The 20,595-nt window shown below is 49.4% G+C and overlaps 1 protein-coding gene across 1 annotated transcript in view; it reads right to left on the reverse strand.

The window, feature by feature from the left end:
* PITPNM3 (PITPNM family member 3) overlaps nucleotides 1–9,185 on the reverse strand; it is a 92,866-nt gene extending 83,681 nt beyond the window's left edge. The window contains exon 1 of the mRNA XM_049782172.1: nucleotides 9,095–9,185. Within this exon, the coding sequence (XP_049638129.1) occupies nucleotides 9,095–9,116 (22 nt within the window). The 5' untranslated portion in view covers nucleotides 9,117–9,185. The remainder of the gene's footprint in view (nucleotides 1–9,094) is intronic.
* Nucleotides 9,186–20,595: the final 11,410 nt, after the last annotated feature.

Below are 20,595 nucleotides of genomic sequence, written 5' to 3' on the forward strand. Positions count from 1 at the left end.
GAGGTCTAAGGATTCTCAAAAACCATTTCCCTATAAAGGAATGGCAAGTGTGTCTTTGTTTCTTGACTTTCCGTTCAGGAAATAAGTTACAAGAATGTTTTCCTTTGGGGTAATGGGGGAGCCTGTGCTTGAATAGGATGAGTATAGCATGTTTGCAAACATGGCTATATAAGGGCCTGTTCAATAAAGTAAATGGATCAAGGTTATGACCTGTCTCCTCTTCTCCTCCAAACTTCCTAAAGATGGATAGGAAAGGGGAGGGGAAGCCCAGCTGGAGCAGAGTTCCCCAAAGCTGTTTCATCCAGGTATTTCCTAGACCAACGGAACCCTCATTCCTAGCTCCAGCAGAGCTCCTGGGTCTCTCTTGTCTGCTCCTCCCAAACTGTGCTGCCTATGGCCAGAATTTGTGTACTCTCTGCCTCCCTTCCTCTAGTTTGAGCTCCAGTCACATACCATTGCTATGAAGCCCCCACATTATGTTATGCTTGTCCCCATTCCAGCGTCAGTAGGTCTTAAGATGTCTCCCTCTGAGACTCCCTCCCATTCCTCTCCATAACTGAGGAGTCTGTTGAAAGCCCTCCTTTGTTACTGATTCTTCTACTCTCAGTTTTCAGACTGGGTTCAGGATTCCCCCCAGACAAACTTCTGGGAGGAATTAATTCTGCCACTCACATCACCTCTCCAGGCTCAGGCCAGCAAACAGAGAAGGTTCTTGCTCTTTCCATCCTGTTTCATATGATCAGGGGGACCTCAGGGTCTCCAGTCCCTGGCAAAATATTAGCAGTTGAGTTTGGGGCCAGAACCCCAGACAGCTTCAGAAACTATTTGGCCACCCAGGAAAGAAAGGAGGCCAGGCAAAGCTGCTTCCAGAAAAGGCTTTACTGAAGAAAGTCAGTGCTGGTTGGGGGTTGGTTGCTATAGAAACTGTCCTAACTATCTCCCAAACTGCATGCACCACTGATGAGCTGTTGCACCAGGGTGTTTCTGGGTCTCCTGGGAGCTCTACAAGGGCCTTCTTTCTGCTAGGGATCTGAAATCTTGGCAACCAAGGAGCTTCAATATCAGGGTATGCGTAACACCATGATCCTGTCAGAGGCTCTGGTAGCAGAATTATCTTAAGACTAGCCTCAGGACCCGAGACTCTTGAAACAGTGACCTCAACCTCAGCCAGAACCTGAAGGAGCCACAGTCAAGTCATCACCCTAACCACATACTTAGTCACAGTTAAAGCCATGGCCAGATCACACACAGCCATGAATGTAGCAACCCACCAAGCCACTGCAACTTGACCAAAAGGGCACCGGGACCAATTAAAACACTGTAGCAAACAATTTCAAGAACTATATTTTCACACCAAATGCCAAATTCTGCAGTGCTTCCTACCCTACTACCAGGGACATCCAGGGCCTTCCTCCCTTGCATTTTCACAACCCCACAGGTTTGACAAAGAAAGGCCTGACAATCCAATTCACATGGATGAGAACATAGAAGCTCAGAGGAGGAAACTGAGCTGCTGACTGCCCTGTACCCAATTCTAGGCAGGACTGGCATGAGAGGGGGTCAGAGTCCTCACCTAGTCACTCCCAGGATATAGTTGGCCAAACCAATTGCTTTGGAAAAGATGTGCTTTTGAGGACCTGCTGGAATCTCATAAATATGCCATTTAAACACCCATTAATTACCTTATTTAGGGGATAATTAGTGATTAATAGCTTTGACTATCTATTGTACTTTCATTAGCTCTGCCAATTCGGCTCCTAACAGTTCTGAGTTATTTGGAACCATTCTCCCAAGGTCCAGATGTCCCTCCCCTCTAGCCTGCCAGACTCTTGCTCCATAAGGGAAAAGCATCCTCTCCCTTTGAGGGGAACTCTCGGAGTACATGCCACATGCCACCACACTCTGCCCCTTGCAGGACCCACAGGAGGGAACAGCATGGGGAAGCCCTAAAGACAGGACAGAAAAGCACCTCAGCATCCTCCTTCTAATCATCCTGGATGTATTGTGGATTCAGAGTCCCCAGCAGGGCCAGGGGGACTCTTCTGGAGACTAATATCTCTTCATCCCTCCCATCAACGCAAAGCAAAGGTAACAGGGGTGCAGCCCACCTGATCCCACACTGTAATGCACACAGAGACGAGGGCCAAGGTGAGCTAGGCCCACTCCAGGGCTGCCTTTGAGAAAAGGACAGGATCCAAGGTGGCCTCTAACCCCAGGGCCTTTGTTTGATGCCAAATCACAGTCCTAGGAATTTCCAGCCAGGACCCTGGAGGTGGCTGTACACTCTCCAGATGATAAGGTACTAGGAGGAAACAAAAAGACAGCAAGAATAAACACCCCTCACCCCCCACCGGGCAGTAATGGGAAGGCTGAAAATAGCTCTTTTTACCAGGGATGATTCCAGAGCTGCTCAGCTGGGACCAGCCTAGGGGGATGGGCAGGAAGTGGGGGCAAGGGCAGAAGAAGGAAGCCACGAGGGACTAAGGCGGACTAAAGGGAGTTCTGATCAGGGCACAGAGCTCTGAACCAATGCGAAGCAGCTTGGAAAAGACCAGAGGAACATGACTGAAAGGCAGCCACTGGAGCCCCAAACATCCCAAAGACAGATTCTTAGGATAGCTGCAGCCTTCTGCGGGCTCAGGTTCTTCCCACCCCAGCCCTAGACCCCACACACCTAGCTCTCTCCCCAAGGAGGTCAGGAGCACAGGACGTGACGTGCTTGGCAAATACCCAGAGCTGAGCAAACACAGCGTCAGCAGCAGTCGGCTCCGAAGAGGCCTCTGGATCCACCAGAATTCAATGCCCCTCCCAGACAGAGCCCAACACGTTTCTATTTTTGCTTTCATCCTTGTTTGGCATCCCTGACTAAATCCCTCCCGCCAGAATAATGGGTCATCCAGAATGGGGAACCCTTCCTCGCTGGCCTGCCCTAGCCCCTGATCCAAGAATAAGCAGGCTGCCCCTCACTAAGGGAGCCAAGGCTTCGAACATCCCCCTGCACGGGCACCTTTCCCTGGCAAGGCACCAGCTCCAGGTATGCAGTGTTAGATCAGTACCTCAGCACCAGCCTACAGAGTGCAGTTTGACACCCAAGAATCCCTGGCAGAAGTTACCCCTGCCCCTAATCACACAGCACACACTAACCTCTCCATCACAGCCACAATGCCACAAAGCCGACCCCCCCCCACACACACACACACACATACACACATACACACGCACAATGGCCATAGCCTAAGCCTTGACTGGGCTATGCAAGCACTCAGCCAGGTCCACTAGGCCTGAGAGGAAACCTCAGCAACAAGCAAACCTCACAAAGCTGCCCTGAGGAGCACTGAGGAAGGAAGTAGGCTGGCCTGCATGGTCTCTCTTCAGGGACCAGCATTTGGGACCAGTTTCCACCCCAAAACCGCTGGTATGTAGGGGTTCCCCACCCTCTGACCACCCTTCCCATATATGTACCCCTGGAGTGGGGGAGTGGACACACAGCTGTGCAGGCCTCCGCAGGCAACTTGGGGTGGTATTTACCTCCGGAGTGACTCACAAGGCTTCCATTCCTTGCAAAAGGGGGTGCAATTTAGCATTTTCTTTCTCTTTCAAAAACAAGAATTTTAAGAGAGTGTAGAAAGACTTGAGGGAGTGGGTGGGGAGCTCAGAGCTCATTTGATTTCCAGACTAATTTGTTATGCATTCTCTCCTGCCCCCCACCCTACCCCAGACCACCCCCTTCCAAGAGTTTCCTGGCTGCAAGTCTGGGATGGGTTAGGGCCCAGACTCTCAGGCATAGGTTTTTTTTATGGCTCAGTCCTCAGCACCCCCCTTTTGTACCCAGTCCATAACCCAATTCTGAGAAGGTGATCAGAGACAGGAGCTTGTAAATGAATCACTGCAAAGGCAGCAGAGGCAGCAGGGAGGCAATTGGAAAGGGAAAGGTCAGTGAGCTGGTGCAACTTTAAACCTGGCTCTATCTCCTTCCCAACCTGCCCCTTTTACAGATGAGGAAACTGAGGTTCCAAAAGACAGTTAAGTTCAACCAGTAAAGCAGAGTCAGGACTCTTGTCAGTCAACTTAGAACTCCTGGCAGGGCTGAATGGAAAAAGAAGAGCCCTAAATTCTAATTCAGGCTCTGCTTCAGACACTATGTGTGATTCTAGAACCAAATACTTGAGCCTCAGGGCCTCCTCAACTTTCACAGCCCCAAACCAAAAACAATGTAAGTATCATCTCAAAGAGATGGTGCCAAGCTCCTGGAGGGAGTGTTGAGAAGCATGTAGAGGACAGTCACTAAAAACTAACCAGAATATTCCATGGATGCTGATCTCTGGCTTTGTCCCTCCCTCTTTCCAACATCTCAGGTCCAACAGAGAAGAGCATAGCCCAGACAGCCTCACTAGTCTCTGGGAGTCCTCTGTCCTGGGAGACGCCAGACCTCAGGGTTCTGGCCTGGGTCTCTCTCACAGTGAGAAATGAACAAGGAGTATAAGAAGCACTCCAGGCCTTCATCCTTTTGCTTTTGTTTTTGTTTGGGGGTCATATCTGACTGTGTTCAGTCTTACTCCTGCCTCTACACTCAGGGATCACTCCTGGCAGGCTAAGGGGACTATATGAGGTGGCAGGAATTGAACCTGGGAAGGTTGCATTCAAGGCCAGCACTCTACCTGCTATACACTGGCTCTATCCAGGCCTTCTTCCTTCAGAAACAGTCAGAACCCACTAAGGTGTAGGAGAGAAAACATGGAGCAGACACAGATCCTAACAGGGGATTAGCCATGTGGTCACACTGTGGCCCAGCCAGGTCTCTGGGACACATGGCTGAAGTGGGACCTCTATACTCTCTTTAATTTATGCAATCACACCACAGGTAGGGCTAAGAGGAAGCAAGGGGTCTAGAGTTAGAGTCTGCTGTGGAATGCTAGGTCTGATGCTCAGCAGAGAAATAAGAGTCTTGCCCAAATCCCATTACTTTTCTTATGGCAGAAAAGTCCAGGAAGTCATCTTGAAGGCAGAGTTTTAGGAAGGACTTGAGTCTGGACATTGATGGATAAACTGGCTCTATCTTTACCAATAGGGGACTTGAGAAAGTGAATTTGCAATCTCTGAGAATATCCATGCAATAAAGTAGCCTGCTGAGGAGCTTCTCAAGAGTCATGCTTTTCTCCACTGCCCACGACTTAAGGAAGCCTAAATCCTAAAAATCCTATGAATGATGCTTTTCCCAAATTCTCAATCAGTCCCTCCTGAGAGCCAGCTGAGAGCCTCTGGGGGAAAGATCTGACTGCAGATAGAAGGCAGAAAAGCAAGAGTCTAATCTGAGGGTCTAGAAGTACCAGATTTAGGCCAATGCCACCGCCACCTTTCGTGATACCTGGGCCTGGTACCCAGGGCCTGTGTCCCGGGATCTACAAGGGCTTTGAACCCGAAGATCAGCTGGAACCATCTCCAGCTCTACAGCCACCTCTGCCACCACTGGATTTATGTCTGATTGACTTGAACGACGGGTCTGAGGCACTCAACCCACTGGCTCCTCCCCCCGGAGCAGAGGGCAAGAATAAACAGGTTCTGACAGCCATGAAGGCCCATCCCTGTGGCTCCAGTCTGGCCTTTGCAAACCTTCCTGCCTGGGCCTGAGAGGCTTCCTTTGGCTTCTGGCTGTTTTCAATCTGGCCAGCCCTCTTGCCCCCAACATTTACTGTGCCACAAGGCTGGCAAGCAAGCCTGAAGCCTGCAAAGGTACAGAGGAAGAACCCAGGAACTTGAGGGGTTGGGGAGGGTGGCAGTGCAGCTTGTGGGAACAGCACCAACCTTGCCTAATAAAGACAACTTCACTAAGTCAGTCTCTCCCTGTCCTTTCAGGAGCCCAAAGAGCAGCCTGAAGGATCTGTTGAAATCCCAATTTTTTCCATCATGACTCCTATTTTCTAAACTCTTTGGAATTATCTTAGTCCCTGGCACTCCTCTCAGAACCCGCCAACCCAGCCAAATAGGTAGATTCAACTTTGGAGACCCTTGAGGACCACCTGTCCACCTACCCTTATTTCCACCAGACAATAGTTCACATTTCTATCCTGACCATTTACCCTTTCTAGACTTCCCCACCTGGAAGTCAGTCTCTTGCATCTTCCTGCTTGAAGGCAGATGCCTTTAGGGCCCACCTCCTGGAGAAATCCAGCTGTCACTGACTCAAGCCCCCTCCCCCCAGGGTCCTTCTTCTGTCCTGTACATGAGGCCTACCCACAGGCAACTCCATAATACAAATTCTTCCTGACTGGAGGACCTGGGTGCTCCCTATCCTGGCCCCCACCTTCCTTATATGACTTTCCTCACCTCAGTCAGTCTCACTCTTCCTTTGTTAACAAAATGGGGAGCTACCTGAGGACAAGACCAAGGGCTCTGCTTTCCTGGCTGTCCTTTCCTATCAATTCCACCAGATTGGCCTCTCAGTCCTCTAAGACTAGATGTCAAACAGGCACCACAGAAGTACTGGTCTTTAAAGACCCCCCCACACACACAATATTGGGAAGAGTAATAACCCATGTAGGATTGCCTTCCTTCCTGTATTCATACCTCACTGAAATATAATTGTAATGTCTCTTATACCTGGACTCTCCTGATAAACGGAAAGTTCCTTCATGCCCATTTAACCAAGTGGACATGACATGATTTAACATACATGTCTCTTGTATACTCTACAAGAGATAATAAAATTGGATCCTTTGCTCAAGTCCAAAACCTCCACTCACTCTACCACAATGTGATGACATGGAATCATGCCCCCTGTAGGCTCTAGGCACCCAAATCTATCTCTTCCTTCAGTAGGTGGCCCCAGGGCTAATGTTGAGATGGAACATGTCACGGGTCACTGAGTAGACCTTCAATAAAGGGCAAATTTTTGGTCTCTACCCTAGCCTTCCACCTCCACTACACTAGTATCACCCCTCAGAATGAAGGCCGGTCATTTCTTCCCATCAGTCTGCCCATCCGACCTCCCCTGTGTTCCATTTCCTCAACTCTGCTGTAAGGAAAGAGATTTGAACTCCTCTATCCTGAAGGAAAAAAACCTGCCAGCAGAGAAAATATGGCCCCATACACATGTTTCTGTATAAACATCCCTTCTCTTGGGGGGATAGACAAGAGAAGGGGCATTTATACAAAATGCAAAGCAGCCTGGAAACACTGAGAAAAGGAAGAAAATTCTAATCGTGACAGGGTCAGTCCCAAAATGTTCCTCAGGGTGGCTGCTAAACATGGAGGGGCAGCACTTTATTCCACAGAGGAAGAGAGTTGGTGCTGCCCTAAGGAACAGGGTCAAGCATGAAATTGCAGCAGAAAGACAAAATGTTAGAACAGCAGGAGGCACTGGGGCTCAAAGCAAAACCATTTTTTTTCATCTGTCACAGAAACAGATTCCTATGCATTCACAGTATAGGCACCCCAGGCTCCCCCAAGCCAAGGCAGAGGGGCTGGGGCCACTGAGACTGCACCCTTCTTGGCAAGGGTGATGACCTCTGACAACAGTGATGGATTTTCACCATCACTTTGAGTCCTTAGAGTACAAGAGGCTCATCTGCGCTGTGCCACCTTGAGGGAGCTATTTCTCTGAGTGTCTGTTTGCAGATGTTTTAAAGGGGGAAGAGTAACATTTCCTCCCTCCTGGGATCATTGTGCAGTCAAGTGCTTAGCACATTGCCTGGTACAAAGTACAAGCAGCAACTGTTAACTGATGTTAGTAGCCTGGCAGGCAACCTGTATGCAACTTGCACATAGATGTGTACCCACATACAGCTGGACATACAACAAGCCATGTGCCTTCTGGGCACAGCCATGCAGGCCAAGAATGGGGGCACCATGGAGGAAAGATGGAGACAGCCTTTTCCTGCTCACTGGTGTTATCTCAGGTGGCTCCCTTTGGAGAAGAAAAGGGAGGGAAGTGAGAAAGGGGTGTTCTGATGTGTTCCATGCTTGCTAAGTCCCTCAGAAGCCGGCCCACCTCAACAGGAATCTTCCAGGCACCAAAATCACAGGTCCACGTCGGATGCCAGCAGACCTGCACATTATTGGGGTTCTAGGAAAGATGATTCACGCCCTGCACAGAAGTCTTCACACTCATGGATGGGCGAACTCACACTCATTCCATCACTATCAGCACTCAGGAGACTGGCCAGTGCCAGTTCATCAGGAGGGCACTGCCTGTGTCACCTGCCAGGATGAGCGTGAACAGAGGGCGGACGCGGCATGCCAGCCTTCTAAGTACCTCGGGGTGACCAAGCTCGCAGCCAGCCCCAGTACAGTGGGGGCCCTGGGGGAACTACCACGGGGGAGGCGGTGAACCCAAGGTACCCTCAGGCCTAGCGGCTGAGAACAGGACACAGCCAGGTCCGCCCCCAGGTCCTCAGTTCGCAGCATAGGGGGCCTGGCACCAAGCAGTGCTAGTGAATGAACAGTGTGGTAGAATGAATGAACCAGCCGCGGTGGCTCTGCAGGAGACGGAGAAGAGCAGAGCCTCTGATCCAGCCTGCTGTGGGACCCCTGAAGAAGCTCCCCTCCAACTGGCCAGGCACCTGAGGCGGAGTCCCTGGGGTGGGCGAGGGGGTGGGTGCTCTATGGGGTGCGGGGGCGGCTCACCAGCCAGGGCAGCATGGATGAAATCTGGGTCTCCTGACTGGGCAGGAGGGGGTGCCAGGGCTGGGTCGCGTTCTGGATAGAGTGAGGAGCTGCGGGAGAAGGGAGAAGGGAGAAGGGGGCGCGTCCTGGCTGGCATTGGGGGGCGTGGGATGAGACGGCGGCGGTGGTAGCAGGACATCCCATCGGTGCCATCGGGGCTTCCAGGGGCCGGGGGGCGGGTGGCAGCTTCCCCCGGACCGGACGGGGCGCCGCAGACTCGACCAGGGCAGGGGAAACGAGGTGTCCCGCAGGTGACGGGGGGCGCAGGAAGGACGCAGAAAAGCGCGAGTCCCCGCGCCCGGCGCCAGGGTCCCGGTCCCCGCAGGCCCGCCCGCCCGCAACGAGGGGGTCCCCCTGGGCGGGTCAGGGGGTGCCCGGCCCTTCCCGGCCCCTCCCGGCCCGACCCGGCGCGGCCCCCGCGGCGCCGCCTCACCTGCACGGTCCGCCTGGGCCATGGCCCCCCGCGGCGGGCTCCGCGGCCGCTGCCCGCTTCTGGCGGCTCCGGACTCCGCGCCCGCCCCGCGCCCGCGCCCCCGCCCCGCGCTCGGCCGCCGCCACCGCAGCCGCCGCGCCTCGCCGCGCCTCGCCTCGCCGCTCCCGCCCGCTCCTTAAAGGCGCCGAGCGGGCCCTGGCGGAGGGAGGCCCGCACCCCGCCCGGGCGCTCCGACACCGCAGCGCGCGCGGGGCGTCCCCGGGCCGGCGGGCACCTGGACGGCGCAGGGGCGCACAGGACCCGAGAGCCGTGGCTCCGATCCCGGCCACGCCGCGGGGACCGACCGCGCTGGGGTCGCATCGCGCATCGGAGGGGAGGGAGAAAGGGGACGTAGGGGCCGGAGCCTGGCAGGGAAGGAGGGACACAGGGGCAGGCAGCAGAGGTAAGGGGACTGGAGAAGAGGAGGCAGGGACTCCGCAGCCTCCACCAAATCCAGAGCCCAGAAAGGCATCTATCTGGCAACCAGTCTCCCCACCACCACCACCACCACACACACACACCCCAACCCCGCTGCCAGAGGCTCCCCTTCCTTCCCAGAGTTGGGCCTGATCTCGACAGACAGAAAAGGAGGAACTTCTGTGCCTGGACAGACTGCAAGTGGTCACGTCAAATGTACAGCTCCCACCCGGGATTCCAAAGCTAGCAGCTTGTCCTGAAAGTCACTGGGGTCTTAAACTCAATTTACCTGGGGGCCGCAGGAGGCAAAGTCGGGGTGATCCTTGAGTGCAAAGTCAGTAGTAAGCCTTGAACATTGGGGAGTGTGACCCAAACAACTAAAACAAAACAAAAAAAGATTCCTCTAGGGCAGGGCCATAAAATGTTGTACGGAGGGCCTTTTGCGGGCCACGAGTTTGAGACCCCTCAAGTCTTTCCCAGAGTCTCAAAGCCTGGCTGGGGTGCTGGCCGTCCAGTGAGCAGCAGAATGGGAGCCTGAGGGTGTTCGGCTGAGGACACTAGGATTAGGATTTCAGTCAGGGTTCAGTCCGGAATCAGTGCTGCCTCAGCAGGGGGACTTGGATCGGTTTGGGCCATAGTACACTGGGAGGGTACTTTCCTTGCATGCTGACAACTGTTTCAATTCTTTGCATTCCCTTTGATTCCCCCCCAAACATTCCCAGGAGTGAATCCTGAGTGCCGAGCCAGGAGTAACCCTTGAGCACTACCACGAGTGGCCCAAAAACCTAAAAAAAAAGAAAAGCAAAAACAAAAACATCTTGACCCATGATTTGGTGGTGTCTGCGTCGACCTCCTTCACCACAGGGGCACCAGCAGTAGCACAAGCCATGAGGACTTAATTGATGGGCCAAACACTAGTCATTTAGCTCTTGAGGATTGTCTCAGCTGTTTGTACAACCTCCATGGACCAGTAAGAAGTGGCTGAGGAGTTTCTGGATCGTGCTGGATTTGATTTCTGGCACTGTGTTCTTCTTGTGCTCACTGTCCTGTCATTCTCTGCCGGTAGGCACAGAGACTGACTACTCAGATAATGCCCAGGTGTGGCCAGCTGGTCTGTGGGTATAAATGGTCACAGACTTGTGGCTATTTGAAAAGCAATAAACCTGCCAGGGAATACATACTAGTACCATCACGTATGTACGTGTTCGTGTTCACACAGGTAAATATGTCCTGCTCTCTCAAGGTGTGCTGAAGTGGAAACTAAGAACCCTCCCCATTATTCTAGCCAGCAACAATCCCAAAAAAGCTGCTTTGGAAAGGGACGGTCAGTGAAGAGTTAAGGGGAGGTGCCAAGTAGATGGAATTGCAGAAATCTTCCAACTAGACCCACTTCCCACTCCCATTTCCCAGGTGGGAAGATAAAGTGCCAACGCTGGAGGGGATTTGTCACCGGAAAGACACTTCCTGATTTGATTCATGACTTCCTGTCATTCACACTGCCTGCAGCCCAGCCCCTATCTGAAGTGCAGTCTGGACTCCAAAAGAAAAAATCCCTCCTTGTTTACCCCTCCACCCTCCGGTGTGCAAGCTGTAGCTGTTCCCAGCTGCCAAGGAAGTTCCGGCCCTGCCTTCAGACTGTGCAAACACATCAGCACTCAGGGCCATTAGATTAACTGGTGGGAGTAAACTTCCTACAGCAGAAGAATAGCCCTTAATTGAAGAAAGGAATAACTAGCAATTTAGAGACGCTGACCTCGGCTGCCTATGAGACAAGCAAGAATCAGCCCCATGACTCCTGAGCATTCGTGCTATTCGACTACATTAGGTTCCAATTGAACCCGTTGTCCAAAACTTGGACCCAGAACCTTAATTCTGACCACAGTCCATTCCACTTCTACCACTGAGTGACCAGCCAAGTTTGACAGATAGACAAAACTTGCAGCTGCCCGTGTTCAGAGACAGATACAGATGTACATAGGTGGGAAAGCTGCAGGCATTCAGGGCTAAGAGTGAGTCTGGGACCACTACTCAACATTCCAGACCTGCTGCCTGGACATTAGTGTCCAAGCACCTGGAAAGGTAAGTGGCAGTATACAAAGCCAACGTAGCCTAGGGAAGGCAATCATTCCAAGCTACTCTCATTTTCTTACTGGACATGGCTATGACTGGTGGTTAGGTCTGTCTGGTCACTCCTCTGTTCAGGAGGTTTGAATAGCAGTGCCCCGATGGCAACTCTGTGAACAGCTCTGTAAACAGCACATAAGTCTATGAACAGCAATGAAGCTCGGAGCAGGAGAATGGGTGGACCAAGTGACATCCTTGACTGAGACTGATAATAGTGAGTCGAGAAGATTGAGACAGAACTTGGTCAGATGAAAGTCTTTAGATGAAAGTCTTTAGTGGTCTTTTCTGTGTCTATACTTACTGCTATTGAGACTTGGGGCTCACTCAGGTGGTGATCCCTAGAGAAGGGATTTCAAAGAGCATTTTGGAGAGGAAGGTTTTCTAGTAACTGTGGGAGAGTGGAGCTGGAGGAAGATGTAGCACTGCCTAAGGAGAGACGCTGTGGTGAGCCAGTTGGTGAAAGAGGTGCTGTGGTCCTCTCAGCTGCATCATAGATCAAGGGACCCTCATCTACTTCCTCGGCAACATAGCCACAATCCACCTCCTTAGTTTCTGCAGTTGGAGCTGAGTTAGTGTTAATTTGATGTCAAAAATTGTTGGCTTCCAGCAAGTCCAGTTGTCTTCATGTTACCCTTAGACCACTTACACATTAGGAACTGGGTCAAAATCTAAAGTTTGCTAGGAAAGTGCCCTTGCATTTATGCTCCAGAAGAAGCCCACACTTGGCCAGATGCCTGAACAGTCACTGAGCAAATATATGCCCTGACCTCAGCATCACGCTTTCCTGTGCTGACCACACACCACATTGTTTATTTATGGCAGATTCCAGGACTCAGAAAACCAACACAGTTGTAGATGATAAGGTAGTGAAAGCAAGCACTCAATGGGGAAGAATTACCTGTGGTTCCTGGTTACTAATGCAACAGTGACACGTTGTCAACAAGGGCATAAAATCACAACCTGATTACATAATTGATTGTGTAACAAATGATGGCTTTGTTCATATCAGCACATCACCTACACCTACTCTAGCTCTGACCCATCTTGCCTCAGATATGCTTATCCTCTCAGGCTTCTCTGAACTACATGCTCCTCACTCTACATCCCGTGATTGTTCCACATTTCCAGCTGTGTCCACGTTGGCCAAATACTAAGGAGATACAAGAGGGTAGTAGCTGAAGCTCCCCAAGGATCATACTGACTCAAGCCTCTTCGTTTATGTGTTTGTTTTTTATTTGTTTGGTTTTTATGCTACACCCAGTGGTACTCTCGGCTTCCTCCTAGCTCTGCAAAAAGGGACCACTCCTGGTGGTGCTCAGGGGACCATTTGAGATTCTGAGAATTGGACCTGGACCAGTGTGTGCAAGGCAAGTTCCCTCCTGCTATACTATACTCTGCTATACTATCACCCAAGTCTTCCTCTCAGGAATCTCCCACAAAGTGAACACAATGGTTTTCTCTGTTTGGTTTCTTTTTGGTAGTGTTGTTTGTTTGTTTGTTTTCATCTTTGTCCATTCTGCTCCTCCAAATAGGCATTGTTCCAATCTATCTTCTAAAGTTCTTTCTTCTCTGTGAGTGACAAACTAGATATACCTGGAAGTGGACATCAAGAGCTTCACAGTGGCCCCTGCTGGAGAGTGCTTCTGCAGCTCACATTCACCCTTAATCCTATTTTTAGGATTTGGCTATAATTTGGTTTGTTCTTTTTTGACAGCTATGTAATATTTAACTTTTTGAGTTTGGGGGACCACACTGAGCACTTCTCAGAGCTTACTCCTGACTCCACACTCAGGGATCACTCCTGGCAGTGTTTGGGAGACCACAAGGGATGCTGGGGATCAAACCTGGGTCAACTACAAGCAAGCTGTACAAGGCAAGCACCCTACCCACTGTACTGTCTCTTCAGTCCCTTAATTTTATTTTTTAAATTTTTGGTTTGGGGGTCACATCCAATAATACACAGGGCTTACTCCTATCTCTGTACTCAAGAATCACTCCTGGTGGTTTCAGAGGACCTCATATACTCAAACCTGGGTCAACCACATGCAAGACAAGAGCATTAACCCCTGTATTGCCCTAGTCCCTGTTGTACCACTTTATAGTTTAACAGTCTCATATGACTTTATGGATGCTACTGGGTCACCGCCCCACCACCACCAGCACCCTGCCCCAAAACAGTATCTTGCGTGGGAAATTCCTTAGAGTTCCTCAAGGATATACACATTTCCCTAAACATGGTACATTGTCAAACTGCCCTAAATAAAGGTGGTTCTCAAATGGATTGTGAGATTGAAGTGGGAGCAGGGAGGAGACTTATCTGCCTGACTCCCTGCCCGACCGACTCCCAGCTCATGTCACTCCTACACTCCTATAGAGCTGTAGCGTCATTGACAGAACTTATCTGCAATACAATCTCCTCTCTCTTCCCCTGTCTAAACCAAGTGTATCCCCACCACAGCCTTCCCAGGAGGTATGGGGGGGAAGTCTGAATTGATGTCAGGCGGGCAGGCTCTATGGCAGAGGAATACAAAGTCTCAGCCCCAGACATCTGCCAAGTGCTAGCAGCTCCTATTGACTCTTCCCCACTTGCCCTGTGCCGCTCTACCGTGTAGAGGCAGCATCTCTACTTGTTGCTAAGTTCTCTTAAGTATCTTAGTCTTAACTCCCGAAAGATGATCCTCCCTATATTGCTTTGATCTCAGGCAGTTTTTTCTCATAAAAGCTGAGCTAAAGTCATTGTAAGAAAGGACCACCCAAGACAGGGTCATTCTGTCCATTCTTCCTCCAGACTTTGTTCAAAACTATGTCTCTCTCTGTTAGGCTCTTCCTAGGATGTGCTCTATTTCTTTCCCAACTGTAACATGAGAAAGATACTGTTACTACCATTATTTTGTTTTATTTGGGGGAGGAGGGGCCACACGTGGGTAAGACTAGTCCTGGCTCAGTGTTAGACAATCTGGGCCAGATGGAGGACAAGCAGTGCCTAGGATTGAACATAGGACTCCTGCATGAAAAATATGTGTTCCAGTCCATTGAATTGTTTTTTCATCCCAAGGGAAGCATTATTATGACTTTCTATGTTGTAGATAAGGAAACAGAGGTTCAAAGATGGCAAGTATCTATTTAGGTCATTTAGACAATGAGTATTGGAACAAGTACTCCCAGACTCAGTCCTCTGATGCCTGTGATCTCACCTTCACCACTGGAGAGTAGAAAACAAGAGAAAATAAGGCCAGAATCAGACGGAAAGTACAGGATAGCTTCTCTGGGAGCCGTCTGGGTTAGTTCCCCACCAAAGCTGTCTTTCTACTCCCAGGTTCAGACCAGGTTTCCCAGGTCTGCTCATTTTCCATGGCCACTTGTGGGGTACTCTGGAGCGTGGAGTCAATAGGATTCTCCAGAGCAGGGAAATCTTATCTGGGGCAGAGTCAACAACTGCCTCCTCCAATTCTGCCAACCTAATCCCCCAGGCAGATCTCCGGCCAGCACTGCTAAGGCTCTCTATTCATATTGGAATTTGAATGCTTCTGGTCCGAATGACTAAAAGGCTGGATTTTTACAAGGGTTTCGAAAGTGAATTGACTCCACTTATTAAAGATATACTAGATTACACGCTGAGTGAAAGGACACTCTGGGGACAGGGGCATGGCAGCCTTTTCGTAGAGACAGAAACATTCGTTTCCAAGCTGCTCCCAGTAAACCACAGCGGGAGACTTTTCACCAGGCAGGTGCCAATTAAATTATCGGCTGAAGAATGGCAGTCAATCCAGGAAACATCCTGGCCAGGGAATAGAGAGGCAGCTCAGAATCTGTTCTGGTTATTTTATGTAAATTCATTTCTAAAGGCAAATCCTGGAAGGAGAAAGTATTCCTGGGAAGCAGCCTCTCTAAGGGAGAGTGGGGTGTGGTACTCTAAGGGAGAGTGGGAATGCATTAGATAGATCAGTACTGGGGTGTAGGTGGGGCCATGCCACTCTTCTCTTTTAGGTTTTAAGTGGTGGATTCTAGGCTGTGGATTCTAGAAGCTGTTTCTGACAGCAAGAAACTTTGGTGCTTAGTACTCAGGGCCTATCCATGTAGAAGTACCTCTAGGCCTGTCTGATTACTTGCTCCACCAAATAAGGTCCTGGTGGCAGAGGACCAATATTTTTGGGGGGAGGCCCACAACCAGCAGTGTTCAGGAGTTACTCCTGGTGGAGCTCAAGAGACCATATGGGATGCTGAGGATTGAACTCCAGATGGTTGCATGTAAGATAAACACCTTGCCTTCTGTACTATCACTCCAGATCCTGGCAGAAGACCTCTAGCTCCTAGCTCAGCCCTGTCTCTTCACACCTCTTATGAAGGTAGAGAGAATAAGCCACTGGCAGAGGTAAAGTGGTCTCCTCTACCCTCTCTCCTTATACCCATCACCCCTGAATGCCAGGAGAAGCAGTGATATGTTGCTGGATCAGAGAGCCTGCTGGTAGAGGTCTTGGAGGGCCAGACACAGAGCATGTGACATGCTGTTTGTGACTGTAACACTTTCTTCAGTCAGAGGCAATTTATTGGCAGGTAGCCATATCTCAGAAGCTCAAAGGAGGCTTTAAAAAATAGACTTGGGGAGTGGACAGGAACTGTTAGGGTCCAGAAATCGAAGGATGAGACCACACAAATTGGAGTAAAGTTTAAACTTTATTCCGCCTGCCAATAGCTCCTAACTGACTGGTCAGGTTTCTCTCCCATGAGGGATGAAAGAACCCCACCCAAGGTCTTGAATGGGATTATATAGGATAGGGATATAGGGAGGTTCTAGCTTTCTGATGATCTTTAAAATAATTGGCTCTTGTCTAGTGGTACCTTCCTATTGCTCCCTTGTCCTTCCCTGATAGGCTATCTAGTATGGCCAGGTAGACTAAGGTAGGATCTATGGAAATAGGCTTCTGAAGACCAGCCTGTGGTTCACACCATGTGGTCTTTACAAAATGGTGTTTTTCTCCCTGCTCAGAACCTAAGAAGAAGCCTGCCATGTGGCTTTTACAAAATGGCGTCCCTTCTTGTTCAGAATTCAGATCTCAACAGGAACAACCTCTGTGTCAGAGGGCATAGCCACTTCTAACAACCATATTATTCACAGCAGATAATCCACCCCTGACAGCCTGATAGGATTTCATCTCTGCATCCTTATTCAAGTCATGTCAGATTGGCCACACCTGGACGTGTGAGCAGGTGTGGGTGGCCCTGCAAACCTTGTCGTGAGGATGGGGAACTGCTTCCTCACATCTGTACTGAGAATTCAGTTTCCATGAGAAAGTGTATCACAGGGGTCAGTGTGATAGCACAGCAGGTAGGGCCTTTGCCTTTCACGTGGCTGACCCAAGTTTATTCCCCAGCATCCCAATATGGTCCCCCCAAGTCTGACAGAAGTGATTTCTGAGTACAGAGCCAGGAGTAACCCCTGAGCACCACCATGTATAACCCAAAAACAAACAGACAAAAATATCACAAATTCCAAGTCACAAAGACACTGAGATCTGTGTCATGACCTGAACCTGCACTTCCCTCCGGGCTCCTCCCTGATACTCTGCCCAGGTTTCAGAAAGTCTTCTGTTGCTTGAGGTATGCAGACTCTCCCTGCCTGTGGGGCCTGGCAAGTCTCTGAAGGATACCTCAGGGAAGAAGACAAAGCTAGGCCTCAGTGCCTGGAGACACTCTTCTTCTGGAATGTGCTTTAGCCGGACAGCCACAGGCTGTATGCTTTTAAATGTTGCATCATGGCAATAGTACATATTTAGAAAATGAGAACAGTTATGATTCAAATTTTATTTAAGCTATGAAAGAAAAACTGAACAAAAGCCTTCTTGGTCTAAAATATAGAAAATATAGTGCACTTCAACTTGGGAGGGTTCTTATCCCCACTGTGAGAGTTTTATTAGAAATTTCTAGGCTGGCAAGTAATATTTGTTCATCAGCAAAAGGGAGCAGGACAAACAGAATTAAAGGAAACAGGATGGCGTCAATGAATGCCAGATATGAAGAAGAAGAAGACCGCAGGTCTTTCATTTGTTTTCTTTTGAAATCTGGTCACACTCTGGGCTTCTGTTCTCATTCACAGGAAAAGGGCTGTGGTATATGTGTGCTATGATGTGCATGTGTGTGTGTTGTGGTGTATAGATGTATATGTAAGGGACAGAGCTTTTCACATAGATAACTTCAGGAAGACTTAAAGAAAGAGTACTGGGCCTCAGAATTATTCTGTGCAGGCTCTATTTCTAAACCTTGCACCAAGTTCTGCCTGAATCTAGCAATTATGAGGCACAAAAAAAAAAAAAAAAAAAAAGGAAGTATAAAGGAGCACTTGTTATGTATGTGTGATCAGGTGTGTGCATGTGTGTATGTGTCTGTGCATTTGTATTTGTGTGTATTTGTGTACCTGTTATAGGCTTAGTATACTGTGTGGTAGTTGTTAAGGGCATATATGTGGAGGATAGGCGGATGTACATATGTCTATGTGGGTGTGCTTTCTGAGGAAAGAGTTCATAGCTTTTTCTAGAATTTTAAAGGGGGTTAGATTCTTAAAAATAGCATTAATTCCTATTTTAGTTCATCCGTGTATGTATATAGAAGCCAGGTTTCCTACATTACTGTGGGTATTTGGGGGTTTGTTTGTGTCTAAAGCTGCAGCTGATTATCTGAGGTAATTAAAAGCTTTGGCAGAGCCAAGCTAGCTTCTGTGTGCCCTCGCCCAGGGCCAACCCTTCTGTCACAGAAACAGAGGGTCATAGGAATTGAGCTGCATTCAGTATGTCAGGTTCCAGCAAAAAATCGTGAATTAGGGGCTGGAGCAATAGTATAGCAGGGTGGGTCTTTGCCTTCTCGTGGCCAACCGGGTTCGATCTCTGGCATTCCATATAGTCCCTGAGCCTTCCAGGAGTGATATTAGCTGAGAACCAGGAGTCACCCCTAAAGCACCCCAGGTTGTGGTCCAAAAATCAAAAACCAAAAAAAAAAAAAAAAAAGGTAAAATCTAATCTAGAGCGATAGTACAGCAGGCAGTGAGTTTGCTTTGCACCCAGCTTCTATCCTCAAAATTCCATATAGTTCCCTGATTCTGCCAGGAGTAATTCCTGAGTGCAGAGCCAAGACTAACCTCTAAACCTCTGAGCACCACCAGGTGTGGCCCAAAAACCGAAAAAAAAAAAAAAAGTGGTAGAGCAAGGGGGCAAGCCACACATCTCCATCTCCAGAGGCAAGGAGGGCAGGTCAACACTGAGAAAGGCCTGCCCCCACCTCAGGTCCAGCTTTTAGGGCAGTTGAGAGGACCCCACTGCTCATGAGCCCTTCTTTCCAAACACACCTAGGATTTTTTTCCTGATGCAGTGTTAGCTGGAGAATCAGCTCTCCAGATGCCAAAGGCAATGAGCCCTTTAGGCTAAGAGCAGATTTCGAGGTCTTTAAGGTCTAGGCACATCCTCTCAGCATGCCCAGGATCCTCTGCCACACTGAGAAAGATAGACTCCATTACAACATATTCATAAAGGCAGCAGACCTGGCTAAGGACAGAGTTGGGCTTACCCTGCTCAGCCAGGGCAGACAGTCTCTCCATCTGCTCCATGTCCACCAGCCTCTCCCCATCTCCTCCCTCTAATCCCTTTGTTCTCAATTCTCTGGTTTGAGCAGCAACTCCAGAAATGGTCCCTGCAGGCCTTTTGGCACATGTATTGAAAGGCTGAAATCTATGACGAATTGGATTTCAGGGAGGGATTGATTAAATACCGATGTAGTGCTTGAAAGGGCCAGAGCTACCATAGATACTACATTTAGAAATAATCTGGATTTGAAAGAAGCAACCAGGGGATTCTGGAGCAAATCATGCTTTCAAGGCAAGAAAAGAAACAAGCCTAGGGAAATTGCTATTCCTGTTCCAAGGTTATTTTCTTTGAAGTACACAAGAATCGTCATTGTTTCTTAACATCCAGAATAGTTTTTCTTAGTGTTTTATTCAGACTGATTATTATTTTTATGATGCCAGATCCTTCTGCGTGTGGCACATGGGTGCTTGCTGGGCCATATGCCAGGCTCAGAAAAGTTGTTTGTTGGAGAATGACAGGCAGCCTAGCCCTGCCCAACTGACACAGAGGGGTCAGAGTTGCTCTCTGTCTCCTTCCCCTTACTGGGACTGAGATGTCATGGACTCTGTGTTGTGGAGATGTGGTCTCCACAATAGCCAACCTCCTTTCACCTTAGTCTAAGTGCTATATATTTACAAATATGCCCTCCCCTGTCAAGATATGCTTAGGGATACTGCCCCACTCTGATATTCAGACTCTCAGTTTTCTTTCCAGGTCTATATCAAACTCCTCCAGGAAGACAGTCAACATAGTCACCCTCACTTAGTAACAATGAATTACTACTTTCAGTGCACAAAGGACCATATGGAGTATGGGAGGACTGAACCCAGGTTGGCTGTACGCAAGGCAAATCTATTGCACTATTGTTTTGGCTCCATTTCTTTTTTGGGGGTTACACCCAATTGTGCTGAATTTACTCCTGGCTCTGAGTTCAGGGATCACTCTTGGGCTTGGGGGACAGTATGAATACCAGAACAGAAACCAGGTGGCCATGTGCAGGAAATTCCATCTATACTATCACTGCAGCCGATTTCCTAGTTCACTTACATTTTTCTTCTGTGGGCCTATGCCCTAAGTATCTTTGCATCTCTGTAGAGTGTAGTTATGTGAGTGCAAATGAAATAATCTTAGGTTTCCTTTGTAGTGCATGCCAGTAGTCTTCATCTGCCAGGCCTACATCCCCCTGCTGTGACAGGGAGCAAGCCCTCCATTAGCCTCTGGGAAGTCTATCCCTTATCCGGAGTCAGTCCATTTTGTTGAGAGGTTGCTCATCCACTATCCTTACCAGGATGGACACATTACTATGAATAA

Source organism: Suncus etruscus, chromosome 1, assembly GCF_024139225.1.
Source record: "Suncus etruscus isolate mSunEtr1 chromosome 1, mSunEtr1.pri.cur, whole genome shotgun sequence".
Lineage (NCBI taxonomy): Eukaryota > Metazoa > Chordata > Mammalia > Eulipotyphla > Soricidae > Suncus > Suncus etruscus.